Source organism: Podospora bellae-mahoneyi, assembly GCF_035222275.1.
Source record: "Podospora bellae-mahoneyi strain CBS 112042 chromosome 1 map unlocalized CBS112042p_1, whole genome shotgun sequence".
Taxonomy (NCBI): Eukaryota; Fungi; Ascomycota; class Sordariomycetes; order Sordariales; family Podosporaceae; genus Podospora; species Podospora bellae-mahoneyi.
Window position 1 is genome coordinate 7,194,442 of NW_026946359.1, and position 13,318 is coordinate 7,207,759.

The 13,318-nt window shown below is 56.2% G+C and overlaps 3 protein-coding genes across 3 annotated transcripts; 2 read left to right on the forward strand and 1 right to left on the reverse strand.

The window, feature by feature from the left end:
* Positions 1 to 914: 914 nt before the first annotated feature.
* QC761_121110 (uncharacterized protein) lies at positions 915 to 6,392 on the forward strand (the record flags this gene model as incomplete). Its single annotated transcript, XM_062875392.1, has 1 exon — positions 915 to 6,392. The coding sequence occupies one exon, from the start codon at positions 915 to 917 to the stop codon at positions 6,390 to 6,392; it is 5,478 nt and encodes a 1,825-aa protein (XP_062738648.1).
* Positions 6,393 to 7,016: 624 nt separating this feature from the next.
* On the forward strand, positions 7,017 to 7,748 carry QC761_121113 (uncharacterized protein; the record flags this gene model as incomplete). The annotated part of the gene is made up of 1 exon (XM_062875393.1): positions 7,017 to 7,748. The coding sequence occupies one exon, from the start codon at positions 7,017 to 7,019 to the stop codon at positions 7,746 to 7,748; it is 732 nt and encodes a 243-aa protein (XP_062738649.1).
* Positions 7,749 to 7,939: 191 nt separating this feature from the next.
* Positions 7,940 to 9,455, reverse strand: QC761_121116 (uncharacterized protein; the record flags this gene model as incomplete). The annotated part of the gene is made up of 3 exons (XM_062875394.1): positions 7,940 to 8,300; positions 8,366 to 9,318; positions 9,393 to 9,455. The coding sequence occupies 3 exons, from the start codon at positions 9,453 to 9,455 to the stop codon at positions 7,940 to 7,942; spliced, it is 1,377 nt and encodes a 458-aa protein (XP_062738650.1).
* Positions 9,456 to 13,318: the final 3,863 nt, after the last annotated feature.

The following is a 13,318-nucleotide window of genomic DNA, read 5'->3' on the forward strand; positions in this document are numbered from 1 at the left end:
CATCACCGGTCCACAGGGCATCAGGCTGCCATCTCAGCCCATCAGCAGCAACAAACTCGGGCCCTGGAGAAGCCGACCCCCTGTCTGCGGGGGCTGACCCTCGCATCCAAGACAAGGGTCCTCTTCTGCCAGCAATTTCGACCTCTCAAAAACAGGAAACTGCTGTCGCGTCTTCCTCTGCATCGTGTTTCTTTTCTTTTGCACTCTTTGCTACCGTCGTCATTGTTTCAAGCTCAACCGTGGGAACGACAACGGGCTCGGTCCCAGCTATCGCGAACAACCGTGGGCGTCCTGGACCCTGATGCGACCAGCCCCCACCTCCACATGCGACGATCGACAGACAAGCTTGAGCTTGAGCTTTTTGCTTTTCCCCTCTTCGTCTCAGCTCCAACACTGACGGCGGCGACGCTATATACACGGTGCCCGAGTCACCTCCGGTCGGGCGGCGATCAACACAAGCCGTCCTCCGCCACAACGGAGGCCCTACCTAGGTGATCGAATTGTACCGGATTGTCGGGTCTTGCAATCGGAGCTCGACCGAACGCCCTCCTCCAACACAGACATACCCAGAAAACCGGTGGTGTCCTTGGCGCTGCGCAACACCGGCACAAGCGGCGCTTGGGCTCAACCTGCAATAGACCAGCAATTGGTGAGAGATACGAAGCAAAAAAAGTCATCGGACAATACAACTCGCAGCCGCCGCGCCGGCGACCTAGCGACAAGATCGGGAATTAGTTTTGAAGCAACACAAGGAGGACGGCAGTCACTTGCAACCTGGTCGCACAGTCGGTTCACAAACCACGCACAACTAAATCTGAGCTCCCACTTGCGTCCGCGCTGGCTTTCCCACCGTTACTTTCGCGACACATCGTCGACGTCACCAAGTACTCGCTTTACGCTGTCACGAACTTACAATGGCATCCTACAATCCGGCTTACAAGCCACTACCTCCTCCGGGAAACTTCCAGCAGGGGTATCTCAGCGCCCAGCAGCAACATCAACATCAACAGCTTCAACATCAGCAGCATCAGCAGCTCCAACATCATCACCAACAGCATCAACAATACCTACAACAACAACAGCAGCAGCAGCAGCATCGGCAGCATTCTGGCCAAAATGGGATAGAGCGGCCTCCGTCTTTTGTTGGTCTACCGCCCATTCGCCGTGGCTCATCGCTTGGCTTGAACGCTGAAAGATTCTCTGGTGACAACAACAACAACAACAACAACAACAGTCCGGGTAGTAGTAACGGTCATCAGCAGCAACAGCACCAGCTCCAACAGTATGGACAGCAACATCAACAGCACTCGGGCACGGCGCAACAAAACCCCAACACCAGTCATCAGGGACAGCAACATCCACAACAGCAATCGATTGTTCAGTCTGTTTACCGGCCAACCCAAGGTGCGCCTGGTCCGCAAACCCAGGCCCCTACTCAAGGGCAACAAACATGGCAGCTACAAGGTCAAGGTCAACAAGGACCATCCCCGGGCCTGTCCCGCGGGTTTGCGGGAGCTGCCGTCAATGCTCCACACGGAGTGCCCCCGCAGGGCCCACAGCAATATACAGATGGTTCCGGTCGACAGGGACCGATGCTTCCTCATATGCTACCGGGCAACCTTTCCCAGAGGTTTCAGCCTCAGAGTTGGGTACCGCAGGAGTCACATCTAGCAGAACCTCTACATCCCTCGAGCCGCCATCGTTCCTCACCAAGCAATGCCTCATCACAGCACCAGCAGCAACAGCAACAAGCACAGCAGCAGCAGCAGCAGCAGCAGCAGCCTCATCAGCAGCCATCACCCCCGCAGCAACAGCAGCAACCATACTACGGATTTGACAAGGAGACCGGCGGCCCTGTTTCTGGAGGGCAATCCTCGCAAAGACCAAAACCACAGGCTTCCCAGCCATCTCAGCAAACACATCCGGCTTTTAGGGATCAGCAGCACTACAACGGGTTACCAAGCCAAAGAGCTCACCCAACGCAACCTCTTCCTGCTCTCCCGACTATTCATCAAAGCCCTGTCATCCCGCAGGGGTCCGACCAGGAGAACCAGCAGCAAAAGAATAATGTATCACCGCCAGGCTCCGGCACTCCTGGGATCACGGTTACTGAAGATGGGCGTATCAAGCGCAACTCGGGCGTGTACTCAGGACTCAGAGACAGATTAGCCACGGGCGGTCCAGTCGAGCGCCGGGACGGTGACGGTACTCCGCGATATCAGGGGGTTGGCAACGACGTCGTCTCTGACTCAAGCGATGACGAGGGCGACTTACCAAACCCAATCGGTCCATTTGGGGGAAGGGCGGCCGACAACGATAGTATGATTGCGCATGGCCCGGGCACGCCCATGGGTGAACGTGTCCCGCCTCCGCCATCGCAGTTTGCGCCACCGGGCCGGAAGCTGACTACTTTCTTCGGCATCGGTGCCACACAACCATCCGGACCTCAGCAGCCGAACTCGATGAGGCCTGACATGTCGAGAACTTCCACGTCGACCAATGCCACGGAAAACCAGCCAGCTGGAAGCATCGGTGGACCGCCGAAGAAGCGCTTCTCTGCTCTTAAGAATGTCTTCCATCGATCAGAGGGGCACAAGCATTCGCCGTCATTCACTATCAAGACATCACCCCCTCAGGCACAGGCCCAGTTTCAGGGCATGAACCAGGGGCCACCTCCGGCGTCGTTCCTCCAGGGGCCACCTCCCGGTCCATTGCCAGGCATCCCTCAAGGGGAGGTTCCAAGGACACCTCAGGGGCCGGTTCAGGGGCAGTTCCAGGGACAGTCACCGGGTCAGATTCAGGGACAGGCCCAAGGACAAGGTCAGCACCCTCAGGGTCCCACCCCTCCGGCGGGAGCTGGCCCGCAGCCCGGTTCTTTCAATCTGTACTCTGGACCTGAGCGAACTGTCACCGGTTTACGGCAGCCAGGTCATGCGCTGCCACCTCCGGGCGCCCAGGATCAGCAGTCACCACAACAGCAACAGGGGCAACGACAGCAACAAGCCCAGCAACAACAGCAGGGCAGCTTTGCGCAATACGACCAGACCCGGAAGCCCAGTGGTGGCATGTTTGGATTCCTACGCAACCGAGCTGACTCCAAGCCCAAGGATGGTCCTCCTGCTGTCTCGCTGCCAATCCCCCCGGGGCAACCAATTCCCTTTTCGCCGGGGCGGGGAGGACAACAGCAATATGGCATGAGCCCAGCATTGGGTCCAGATGGACGCCCTTCCACTGCGGCTAACCAGCAACTATTCCAGTCCCAATTCGGGAGAGGAGGTCCGGGATCGCCAGGCCAAACGCTACCTGTCTCTCAGCCCTCTGATAACGGTCAGCTAGATGATGAGTTTATCGCACATCGACCGCCGCCGCTTCCTCAGCAAAGTCAGAGTCAGCTGTCGTTTCAGCATGGTCAGGCAGAGAATCTATCTACCGTCAGCCGCCAACAAGAGCAAGAAACTACGCCTTACTTGCAGAATGCTCAGTTACACCAGCCAACCAAATTGCTCGACCCAACCCCTGCTGGCTCCGCCTTTGAGTCTCCCGTCTCGAGCAAATCGCAACCTGTTTCTCAGGCTGCCGTTGAGCAAGGACGGCATCTGAACGACTCGCCTGCTAGTTTCACTGTTCAGCAAGCTGTTGCAGTTCGCCAGCCTCCAGCTCAGAGCTACGGACAGGGCTCTCGGTTCAGTCCAACCCAAAACCCCACGCGCAAGCCTCTGAACGCCTCGGAGGGGTTGAATAACGATCAATCTGCTCCTCCCGGAAGTCCTCCTGCCGGTTATCAAGGACAGGGCCCGACACAATTCGGGGTGTCGGGACCTAGCTTCCAACAAGAAACGCGAGGTGCTGGACCATCCCCGTTCCACCCTTCTGCCGGAGTTCAGCTGCCGGATCAAGATAGCAGAGCCCCGTCAAGACAGTCGATCTCTGCTGTTTCGCCAACCGTTGAGACGCCCTCTATCCACATGCATCCTCAGGGACTAAGTCAGGGACCAGGAGCTGGGCCTCGCCCCCCGAGCGGACACTCTTACCAGTCTAGCCTTCAGTCCTCTCAAGTTCAACAAGGTCAGGCACCTCTCCAAGGGATTAGCACTCAGCCCACTTGGGGATCGGCCCAAAGTGGTCCTCAGCCCAACCGCGCACCGTTCGGTCCGGGTCCTCGTCCGAACGGCAACCCTGTGATTCCTCAGTTTCACCAGAAGGAAAAGGAACAAAGCACAATTTCGAAACTCTTCAAGGGCAGCAAGGCAACCGGGCCGTCGGCACCGAAGCCAGAAAAGGGCGAGAAGGAGAAGGGTGGCAATCTCTCGGGGTTCCTCGGTGCTTTCAAAAAGGGGACGAAGCAGACGGAGATTCATTCACCCAACGCTCTGCCGCCCATGGGTGGCCAACCGTTCTTGGCCGGGCAATCTTCTCAAGGCCAGAAATCCCAGCCTTTCGCGCCTCATCAGGTGGGAGTTCAAGCCCAGCCGCAGCCACAACAACAGCCTCCAGCTGGTGCGTCCACTCAGGAACAAAGGCCCCAGCAAACTGGTCCTGCTGGTCAGCATCCATACCAAAATCAGCCTCAATTCCAGAGACAGCAAGGGACTGTGCCAACAGTCCAACCATCGCCGCCATCCCAGCAGCAAGATCCTCGCCCTGGTCCGCCTCCCACCGAGCCAAAGTACGAGAGGGTCCCTATTCCTGCCTCGTATGGGTATGTTCATGGCGAGGGACGTGTGGCTCCTGGGCCTGTTGGGTTCTATGTTGGCCCTACACCTATCGGGTTGTATGGTATGCCTCAAGGGCAGATGATTCCAGCGGGCTATCCCCAGCAATGGGTACAGCCAGGAGGGATGCCAACTCAAGTCCCGCCTGGAGCCGTCCCTGGTCAAGTGAATTCTCAGCAGGTCAATGGAGCTCAAGGTGCTTCACCCCAGCCCTCGAATTCTTCGGCCCCCGTCAACGCTCGTGATCCTTCTCCCGCGTCTCAGGGTCACGTTCATGTCCAAGCACCTTCACCAGTTCCGGTTCAACCTCCAGCACCCCCACCTGCCAGTGCTGCCCCTGCTCTACAGCAGCCTCCAGTATTCAACAGTCAACCGTCTCTGCGTGAGCGGGTTCCTTCTCCGGAGGCCCAACCCACGCAACAGACTCACCCCCCGCAAACTGCTCAGCCAGCTCAGCCACCTCCTCCAGTGCAGCAACCAGCGCAGTCTCACCCGGCAAGTACTTTGACCGCTGTTCCCCGCCAAATAGAGGTGTCACCTCAATCCTCTGTGCGGACAGCTGCGCCTCAGGCACCGTCGCCTAACGTCTCGCCTCCTGAGAGACAAGTGCAACCTCGGCCAGAACCAGCTCGTTTCGACAGCCGGGACAGCGACACTTTGCCCTCTGCGCAGCCAAGTCCCCTCAAGCGAAAGGTCAGTCCGCCGCAAAACGGCAGCGCCACTCACCAGCGCCAGTTCTCCGCCGGCAACGGACTTGCTTCTCTCCCCTCGCAGCAGCGGTACATGCAGTCTAAGCAGTCGCCCTCCCCTCCTAATGGCAGCCAGTTCCTACCGCCAAGGAGCCCGGATCGACAGGCACCAAGCACGGTTGTTCCGATTCATATTGCAGGCGCCAGCATCGTTTCTCAGGGGTCAAGAACTGTCAGTCCGCCTCAGGATTCGAGAACCGTCAGCCCAGAACCAATCATACAAGGCCCTTCTGCTCCGGTTCAGCACCTGCAGTCACCGAGTCGTGTGCCAGATGACAATATTTACGATGCTACTCCGCGCAACTCGCAGTTTGCTCCCCAAGAGCAGCCGAAACAACAACCTGAGTCTCAGCAGCAGCAGCAGCAGCGAGCCTCACCTCCACCTCAGCCACAGACACCGCAACAACAAGAGGAACAGCAGCGCCAGTCGCCTGTTCAGACTCGCTCTTCCCCTATGGAGGCCGAAAACACCATAATCATCTCCGAGCCCACCGAAACCAAGTCTGCCGGCCCATCCCACGACACCACTCGTCCCAAACTCGAGCTCAAGCCCCCGGCTGAACCACGGCCCCGTTCCAACTCTCCCCCGGCCGTTGATCACGACTCCGATGACGACCTGTCCGATGTTGAATCGCCCATCATCGCCTCTGCTACTGTCGCGACACTCAAGCCTGCTTCACCAAGCAACAAGACAACACAAACCGGGGCAGTCGCAAGAGAAAACATTGCTATTTTTGAACGGGCAAAGAAGAAGGCCGAGGAGGAGAGGATCGCGCAGGAGAGGATGGTGATGGAGGAGAAGATTCCGGTGTTTGATGATGAGATGATGAATGCTGGGAAGAAGAAGGAGGATGAGAAGGTGCAGATGAGCGCGACGAGTTATCCGGGGCAGGAGTGGAATCCTTATGGGGAGTTCCAGGAGTGGGAGTGAGTGAGTGAGTGATGGGATGTCGTTGTAATGTCTGGAATGGTACATATACATGTGTGGATATGTTTATTCATTTGTTTGGGGTAATTTTTTTGGTGATGACGAGATCAGCAGACGATCTATTTCTTTTTTCTTTGTGTTGATGAGCGTTCTTGTTTATTCTTTGGGTAAAAAAGCTACCAAGTCAATATCTAATCTGGTCTTCTTTTTTGTTTCTTGACAGTATTTACTTTGATCACCGCTACGTCTTGTTTCCCTGGTTTTAGTCTATGGAAATAGCCTCACCGCTTAGCAAGCCAGTAAGCAACGTGAAATGGTCCAATTTGTTACTTATTTGGACACGCTGTGGACACACAATCCTCGTCTTGAAATCGAGAATCGAGAGGTGAGAAGGCAATAAATATACAAAGTCAGAATGTTTGACAACTGCTGAAAGAGTGGCAAATACAGCACTTAAGCCGCCAACCCCACATTTCCGAACCGCTAATTATCCTGCTCTCCAGCGCTCTGATTTAGTTCTCACCATCGCCATCATCACCTGCAACTCAATAGCCATTGTTGTCGCACACCATCGCGCCCCCCCCACCCTCCCCCAAAACTCAAAACCACTTTACAAAAACAGACATCATGGCCCCGATATCACCACCATCAAGCAACCCCACTCAGAACAATACCCAAGATGAAATGGGACTAGAAGATGTCCACTCCCGACCCCGACCCCGCCCCCGACCCCAAAGATCCCCATCCGAGCTCACCCGCCTCAGAGTCCAAAACCGCCGGCGGGAGTACCTGAGCAGAAACCCGTCCTATTTCGACCGGCCAGACCACGAGCTCTCGGACCCCCTCCTCCACGACCACCTGATCCGCCGCTTCCTCACCCCCCGGGAGCGGGAAGCAGACTCCAAGTCCAAAGGGTACGCCCGCGTCCTCGAGGGGTCCCTCCTTCGGGGCGAGGAACGGTTGGCAAAGCTCTCGTGGGAGAAACCGGCCGGGGATGAAATCGGGGAGAACGGGGCGGCGGCGGCGGCGGGTGTGTCGCAGGCTGGGAGAGGGAGGGGGGGCAAGGTAGAAGCCGCGGGGACGAGCTTCACCTCCTTCAGCGCCGAGTTGCTACCCCCGCCGGAGACAAAAGAGGAGGGGGAGGAGAGGTGGAGGGAGTTTCTAAGGGATCGGTTCGTGAGGGGTGAGGATGAGGATTTTGAGTACGACGAGGTCGACGACAGGGACGAGCTTGACGAGCTGGAGCGGAGGGAGAGGGAGGAGGAGTGGATCGAGGGGGAGGAACCGGGGTGGGCTGACAGTGAGGGTGAAGGAGGGGGGAGGGTGCTGACGGGGGAGACGGGGGTGCAGGACTTTTAAAGAGGTTGGGTGGGGGCAGCGCCGCTGCCGGTGCTGGGTAGGGAGCTCTGTTTGAGAGGGTGCGCAAACAAAAAGCCTGACATTTAAAAACGCCAACAAAAGCCTAGCAAGCTTTTGTTTCTGCGGGGCATCAAAACACATCTATCAGGGTAACCTGTCCCCCAAAAACCCCAAGTCTACCCGCCCCGGAATCAGCTCCTCCCCTCCCTCATGTACCACCTCATAGCCCTCTTCCTCTCCTCAAACAACGGCCCCTGCCTCCCGTTCTTCTTCATCGCCTCCCACACGTCCAACGCAATCTCCTCCTCTTCGGTCAACTCGCCATTATCCCCCCCCATTATCGTCACCACCCCCGGCCCATTACCATACCTCCTCACCTTCTTCCTCGTCCACGCCACCTCCCCCTTTTGCTGCCCCGTTCCTGCTTGTCCGTCACCAGCCCGCTCTTGTTGCCGCTCCAGCAACCCCACGAAAAACAGATCCCCTTTCTCCTCGATAAATCTCACCGCGTGCGTCCTCTTCCAGTGGCGGCGCCAGCAGTCGGGTCGGCTGCTGTTGTTGTTCTGTTGCTCAATACTCACCCCTTGTCGACAGGGGGACAAGAGAGAAAAACTTACTACGTCTGTGAGGGCTTGCAGTCGTGGCAGGTGGTGCGCGTGGACTGGAAGTGGAGCGTGTCGATGTGGCGGTCTAGTTCCCGGTGGCGGGGGGACTCGGCGCTGCAGACCTGGCCGGAGGGGAGGAGGTGGGCGTACTGGTAGCGTTCCTCCGCGTTGGGGGGGGCGTGGGCTATAGGGGGGCTCGGTACGGGGTGTTGGGGGGCGTTGTTGTCGAGAGAGATGGGGACTGGGGCTGGGAGGAGGTCGGAGAGAAAGGGGTCTGTAGTGAAGGTGGTGGTGGTGGGAGAGTTGAACGGGGTGGCGGTTGGGTAGTGAGGGTCTGGGTGAGGATTGATATCGATGCTGGCCAAACTGTCATATTGGGGTGTGATTACCTGCTGCATGTCTGCAATGGTGTGAGGTTGGTGGTGCTGCTGAGCCGGGTTGTGTCGCGTTGGCTGAAAGGCTTGGCGGCTGTAGTCAGGAGCCGATGGCTGGAAGAAAGCTGCTACGGGCAGTGCTTGAACCTCTGGAGGTGGGTGTTGCTGCGGACTGGGCAGCTGGGAGACTATTCCACCGATATTGTTCTGAACAGCTGGAGAGGAGTATGTCGTCTCGGGGAACGGGGCGTGGATGATTGAAAAGGCATCCGGCTGGGAAGCGAAGAACGACGGGTGAAGCATCTCCATGAGCGGTGCCACAGTGCCCTGGGGAAGCTGTTGGGTGCCTTCGGGTTGTTGACCCTGACTCCCGAGTGAATTGCGCCGGCATTCGTAGCAATCATGCTCCCTCGCGACCCAGTCATTCCAGGACGTGGGAGAGTTGGGATGGCCGGGAGGCCACATGATGTACGAACCAGCGTAGTCGGAAGTTCCGGCTGTGAGAACGCTAAGATCAGCCGGAAGATTCAAGGGACGGGGGAAATCCACGACATTCCTAGAGTCCAGAGACTCATCATGAGGCCGTGTTTCCTATTCCAAGTCAGCAAGACAACTATCAGGGCAAGAACCCCAATGTGGAAGGGGATAGCCCAGTGAAAACTTACCAACCAGTATCCGTGGGTGTCCCCGGCGAGTGGAGGGACGGGATATGCACTCGTGTCGGCCATTGTTCTCGAGTCCAATCCTAAAAGGTATGTTTGTGGAGATCAGGATGCAGATGAAAGCTCGACAGGACGACCGAAGACTGGGCAGCATCAGGGAAAAGCTCTCATCTTTATACCTGTAACAGGTACAGGAAGATCCATCTCGGCCTGCTGAATTGCAGCCAGCTGTCGCCCATCTGCACTGTCAACCAACGAGATGTCAGGGAGACCGAGTCCATGCTTGAGTACTCGACTTGTAGCCCCTCGGCCCAGCGTCTACCAACTTTGAAGTAATTCCCTGCAAGAGGTCGATCGTGATCCCGGGACATTTGCTCCCTTCACCCCCTCAAAACTAGGACTAGCTCCACGTGGGGGGACAGTCTCTGAGGCATCCCCAATCGGGTCTCTCGCAGCCATACAAAACTGTTTTGTCGGTGTTGGAATATCTGCTCGGAAAAAAGACCAAAGCTTTCCGAAGCAGCTCTGGACACCGCCAGCACTGTGTGAAAAAGGACGGCGACCTCCCATCCCACGCCTTTCAGCCCGTTTCAGATGAAGTTCGGCGAGACCCATTTGCAAACTTCCATATTTTTGAATTCGAGGCGAGATAGAACTTCATTTTGTTAGTAATGGCGTATTCCTATCTCTTCCAGATGCCGTATAGAAGCCTCCAAAGCCTCCATCGCAGCATAAAGTGCCTTCCGTTACACCCAACGGCGCGCTCAAATGGCAGCGGGAGACGGGTGGTACGAGTGGTATGGGTGGCACGGGTGGTACGGGTGGTACGGGTGGTACGGGTGTATCTCCCATGCTGTGTGATGCTGGACTTCGTCGTCGGGAGCCTCTTCGCACGGCTTATTTCCCGGGCGTTGTGAGCAAATGCCGAGCGGCAGGCAAGAAGCAGGAAGGACTCGAACTTCACGGTTGTGGGGGGTGGGGGGATGAGACCCGATGCCTTGCAGGAGTGCGCCAAGTCCGTTGATATGTGCCGTATTTCCTCGTCGAGGGGCGTCAGATCTGACTGATTCTCATTCCTCATTCGTAGGATTGTAAGTAAAGGATCGAGCCAATGAAATGATGATAAAATGGGTGGAAAATCTGGCTCGAAATCGTTCCAACTTCCTGGAAGCTGTCACGTCGACAGTGACAGTGAGTGTTTATTCTCCGGACTCTGCAGATCTAGCGGGAACTAAGCCTTGCCGTAAATTTTGATAGGGCTCCAGCAATGCGGCTTACCGCAGAGATCCAGGGTCCCAGCAGTTCGTGCACCACCTGTTCCGAGGGGGCCAGGCTCCAGGCCTTGCTTGCGTTATTTCTGGGAGCTGCAGTCTCCCAACATTGCCCCATGCCAGAAGCAGTCCGAAAAGGGACGCAGAAATCTAAGAACTTGGGTGGTCCCCTCTCCCGAGCCCAAGACAGACAGATCCCACCCGTTTCTTAGCGCAAATCATTGGTCATCACGGGCGTCTGTCGGTGCTCAGAAACCAAGTGCGCGAGCCAACTACCCCTTCGAGTTCGACGTGCGTATGACGAAGCAATCTAGCTGTCGGTGATAAAGCCGGGAGCCAAGAACAAACAGGCTGGCTCGGTCGGTCGACGATCTGCTTCCTCATATGGTGTGCGCATGCGAGCCTCCTGTCCTTCTTGTTGGCTCGTCAAATGCTGGGGTATGCGGGCATGCCAACTAGTATCAATGGTGGCCAAGGGGTGATCGATTCAAGCCAACCAGAAGAGGCCGATGTTTGAGGGCTGGCAGCCTTTCCTGTCCCGTCCTGCAGGCGGTTCAAGGGATGTGATGTGAGAAGAAGCTGATATAGCTATGACCTGTTCCCGTTGGAGGTGATTGTTCAGTTGACCGCTCTTTGAAACTGCACAGTATAAGTTTCTGGCCGGAGATTGTCGATATCAAGCCTGGAGTTCTCACACAGTGTGTCGCCTTGCCAGACCATGCGTGTTTCTAACCAAGCAGATTGTTTGGGGCTCCGAGGAAAACTTTCACTTGGAGACCTTGGTCGACTTGCGCATCTTCCAAGGGCTTAATGTTGTTGAGTCCTTGTGACTCCTCCGCGAGGTAAATTCAAATACCGTAGATGAGGCAAAGTTTCAACATGACCGAAAAGCACCACATGCCGAGAGACCTTGTAGCCCGTATTGACCCATCACTGATCACAAAGCCAACAATCATAACCTGTGACAGAAATCTTGGGATATGTGGCAGTGGGAAAGTGACAGCAGGTTGCAGCTCCTGTCCCATCCCATGCCGTGCAACTCGCACTAATGTCGCTTGACAGATGGAGTGGCAGTGTTTGGCCAAGGTGGCTCCAAGTGTTCGTCCGTTGGGCCATATTCCCCAGCTGCTATGCAGCCACTGTTTCAGTCGGCGTGGAGGTCAACTTGGCAGTGATGCTCTGGGAGAACGAACGAATGAATGAATGAATGAATGAATGAAAGGGTGTGGCATCAACGATGAGATAGGTAGTGCAGAGATAGCCGAAGCAGACGGGTGGTGCCGAAAATGTCAACTTGTCAACAGGAGTATTGAGCATTGAGCAATAGAGACCACGTCTGTGTATGCATACTCAGTATGTATCTGTAAGAGGTTGAGGATGAAGATCTCTGGATGGCGGCAACAAACGACCTTCGCGTCCAAGACAACACAAACCTGGAACAGTATCCTTGGGCTGGGCAAGATGCGTCAAGCAGGCACTTGCCGCTTGGCCCAATCCCATACACATCGCAGATATGCATGGCAGGCAAGACAGACGCCAGAAACACGGGGCCTTGAGGTCTTAGAATGAGATATGATAGTGCCCAGTGGTGGGACGAATGACGGACTTGGTTGTGGTGTCAACCAGCAAAAACATATGCACAGGCAATCACAGGCAATCACAGAACGCACAGCAAGCACAAATGTGCCTGCTGATCGGAACCCTGTTCGGGCCCGGCTGCTTCTTGCTTCGCCGATTGTTGAGATGCTGTAGTTTTGGCACCTTCTGTCTGGTTCCTCTCCGCCTTGGGAGGGGGAAGTCGCATAGTCTTGCCTGATCCGATCGTCTTTGGACGAAAAGTTCCCGTCTTGGGTGTTATGCCCGTACGCATCTTGGGGCTTTGAAACCATCACGTAAAGGCTGCTGCAAACTTCTCCGCACTTGGTGATAGTCTTGTGGTTTATGTAGTTCGAGACTCGAGATGCGGGTGCGCAAACCCAGCTTGTCAGATCACATGTTGCATCCAACATCTTTTTCGCTTGGCGGGAGGATTTTGCGATTCACTGATCGTCAGAGGGCATTGGGACATCTACCGTCTCCTGTCCATCAAAACAAAACTCTGAGCCTGATACTCACACGGACCCGGATGCTGCCCCGAGGACCCGAGTCGGCGAAAAGACCAAAGCTTGTCGTCAGCGGACCATGTGTCAAAGCTCCCGACCCGGAGATGGAGTCCAGACCCCGACCCGCCTGTCCGCTCCATCAGCAAACGCTTTGACCAGCTGAGCCGCATAGCAGGGGCCTTTAAGAAAAGCCATTCCAAACAAGAATCCCGGCTTTGGCTTGATCGATGACGTTGTTCAAATCCGCCAGTGAAAAATTGTTGGCCCATCGAACAAAGAGGGAGAGGCACACCAGAACTCGGCCAACTCCAGCTTTTGCTGTGCTGCTGGATCCTCGTAGGGAAGCCGCAATTGCTGAGCTGTTTGCCGCTCGCCATAGCGTATCATCAGTCAGCAACCGAAAGGCTCTTCCGGCCGGGTCAGCGTTGGCTAGCCCGTCCGGCCGCAGCAGTCGGGCCAGCTGCTGTTGAGCCCTCCCGAGCATCCAGAGTCAAATTGAATCAACCCCAGGATAGGCAGATGGGCAGATAGGCAGATAGGCAGGATGGAGACTCCG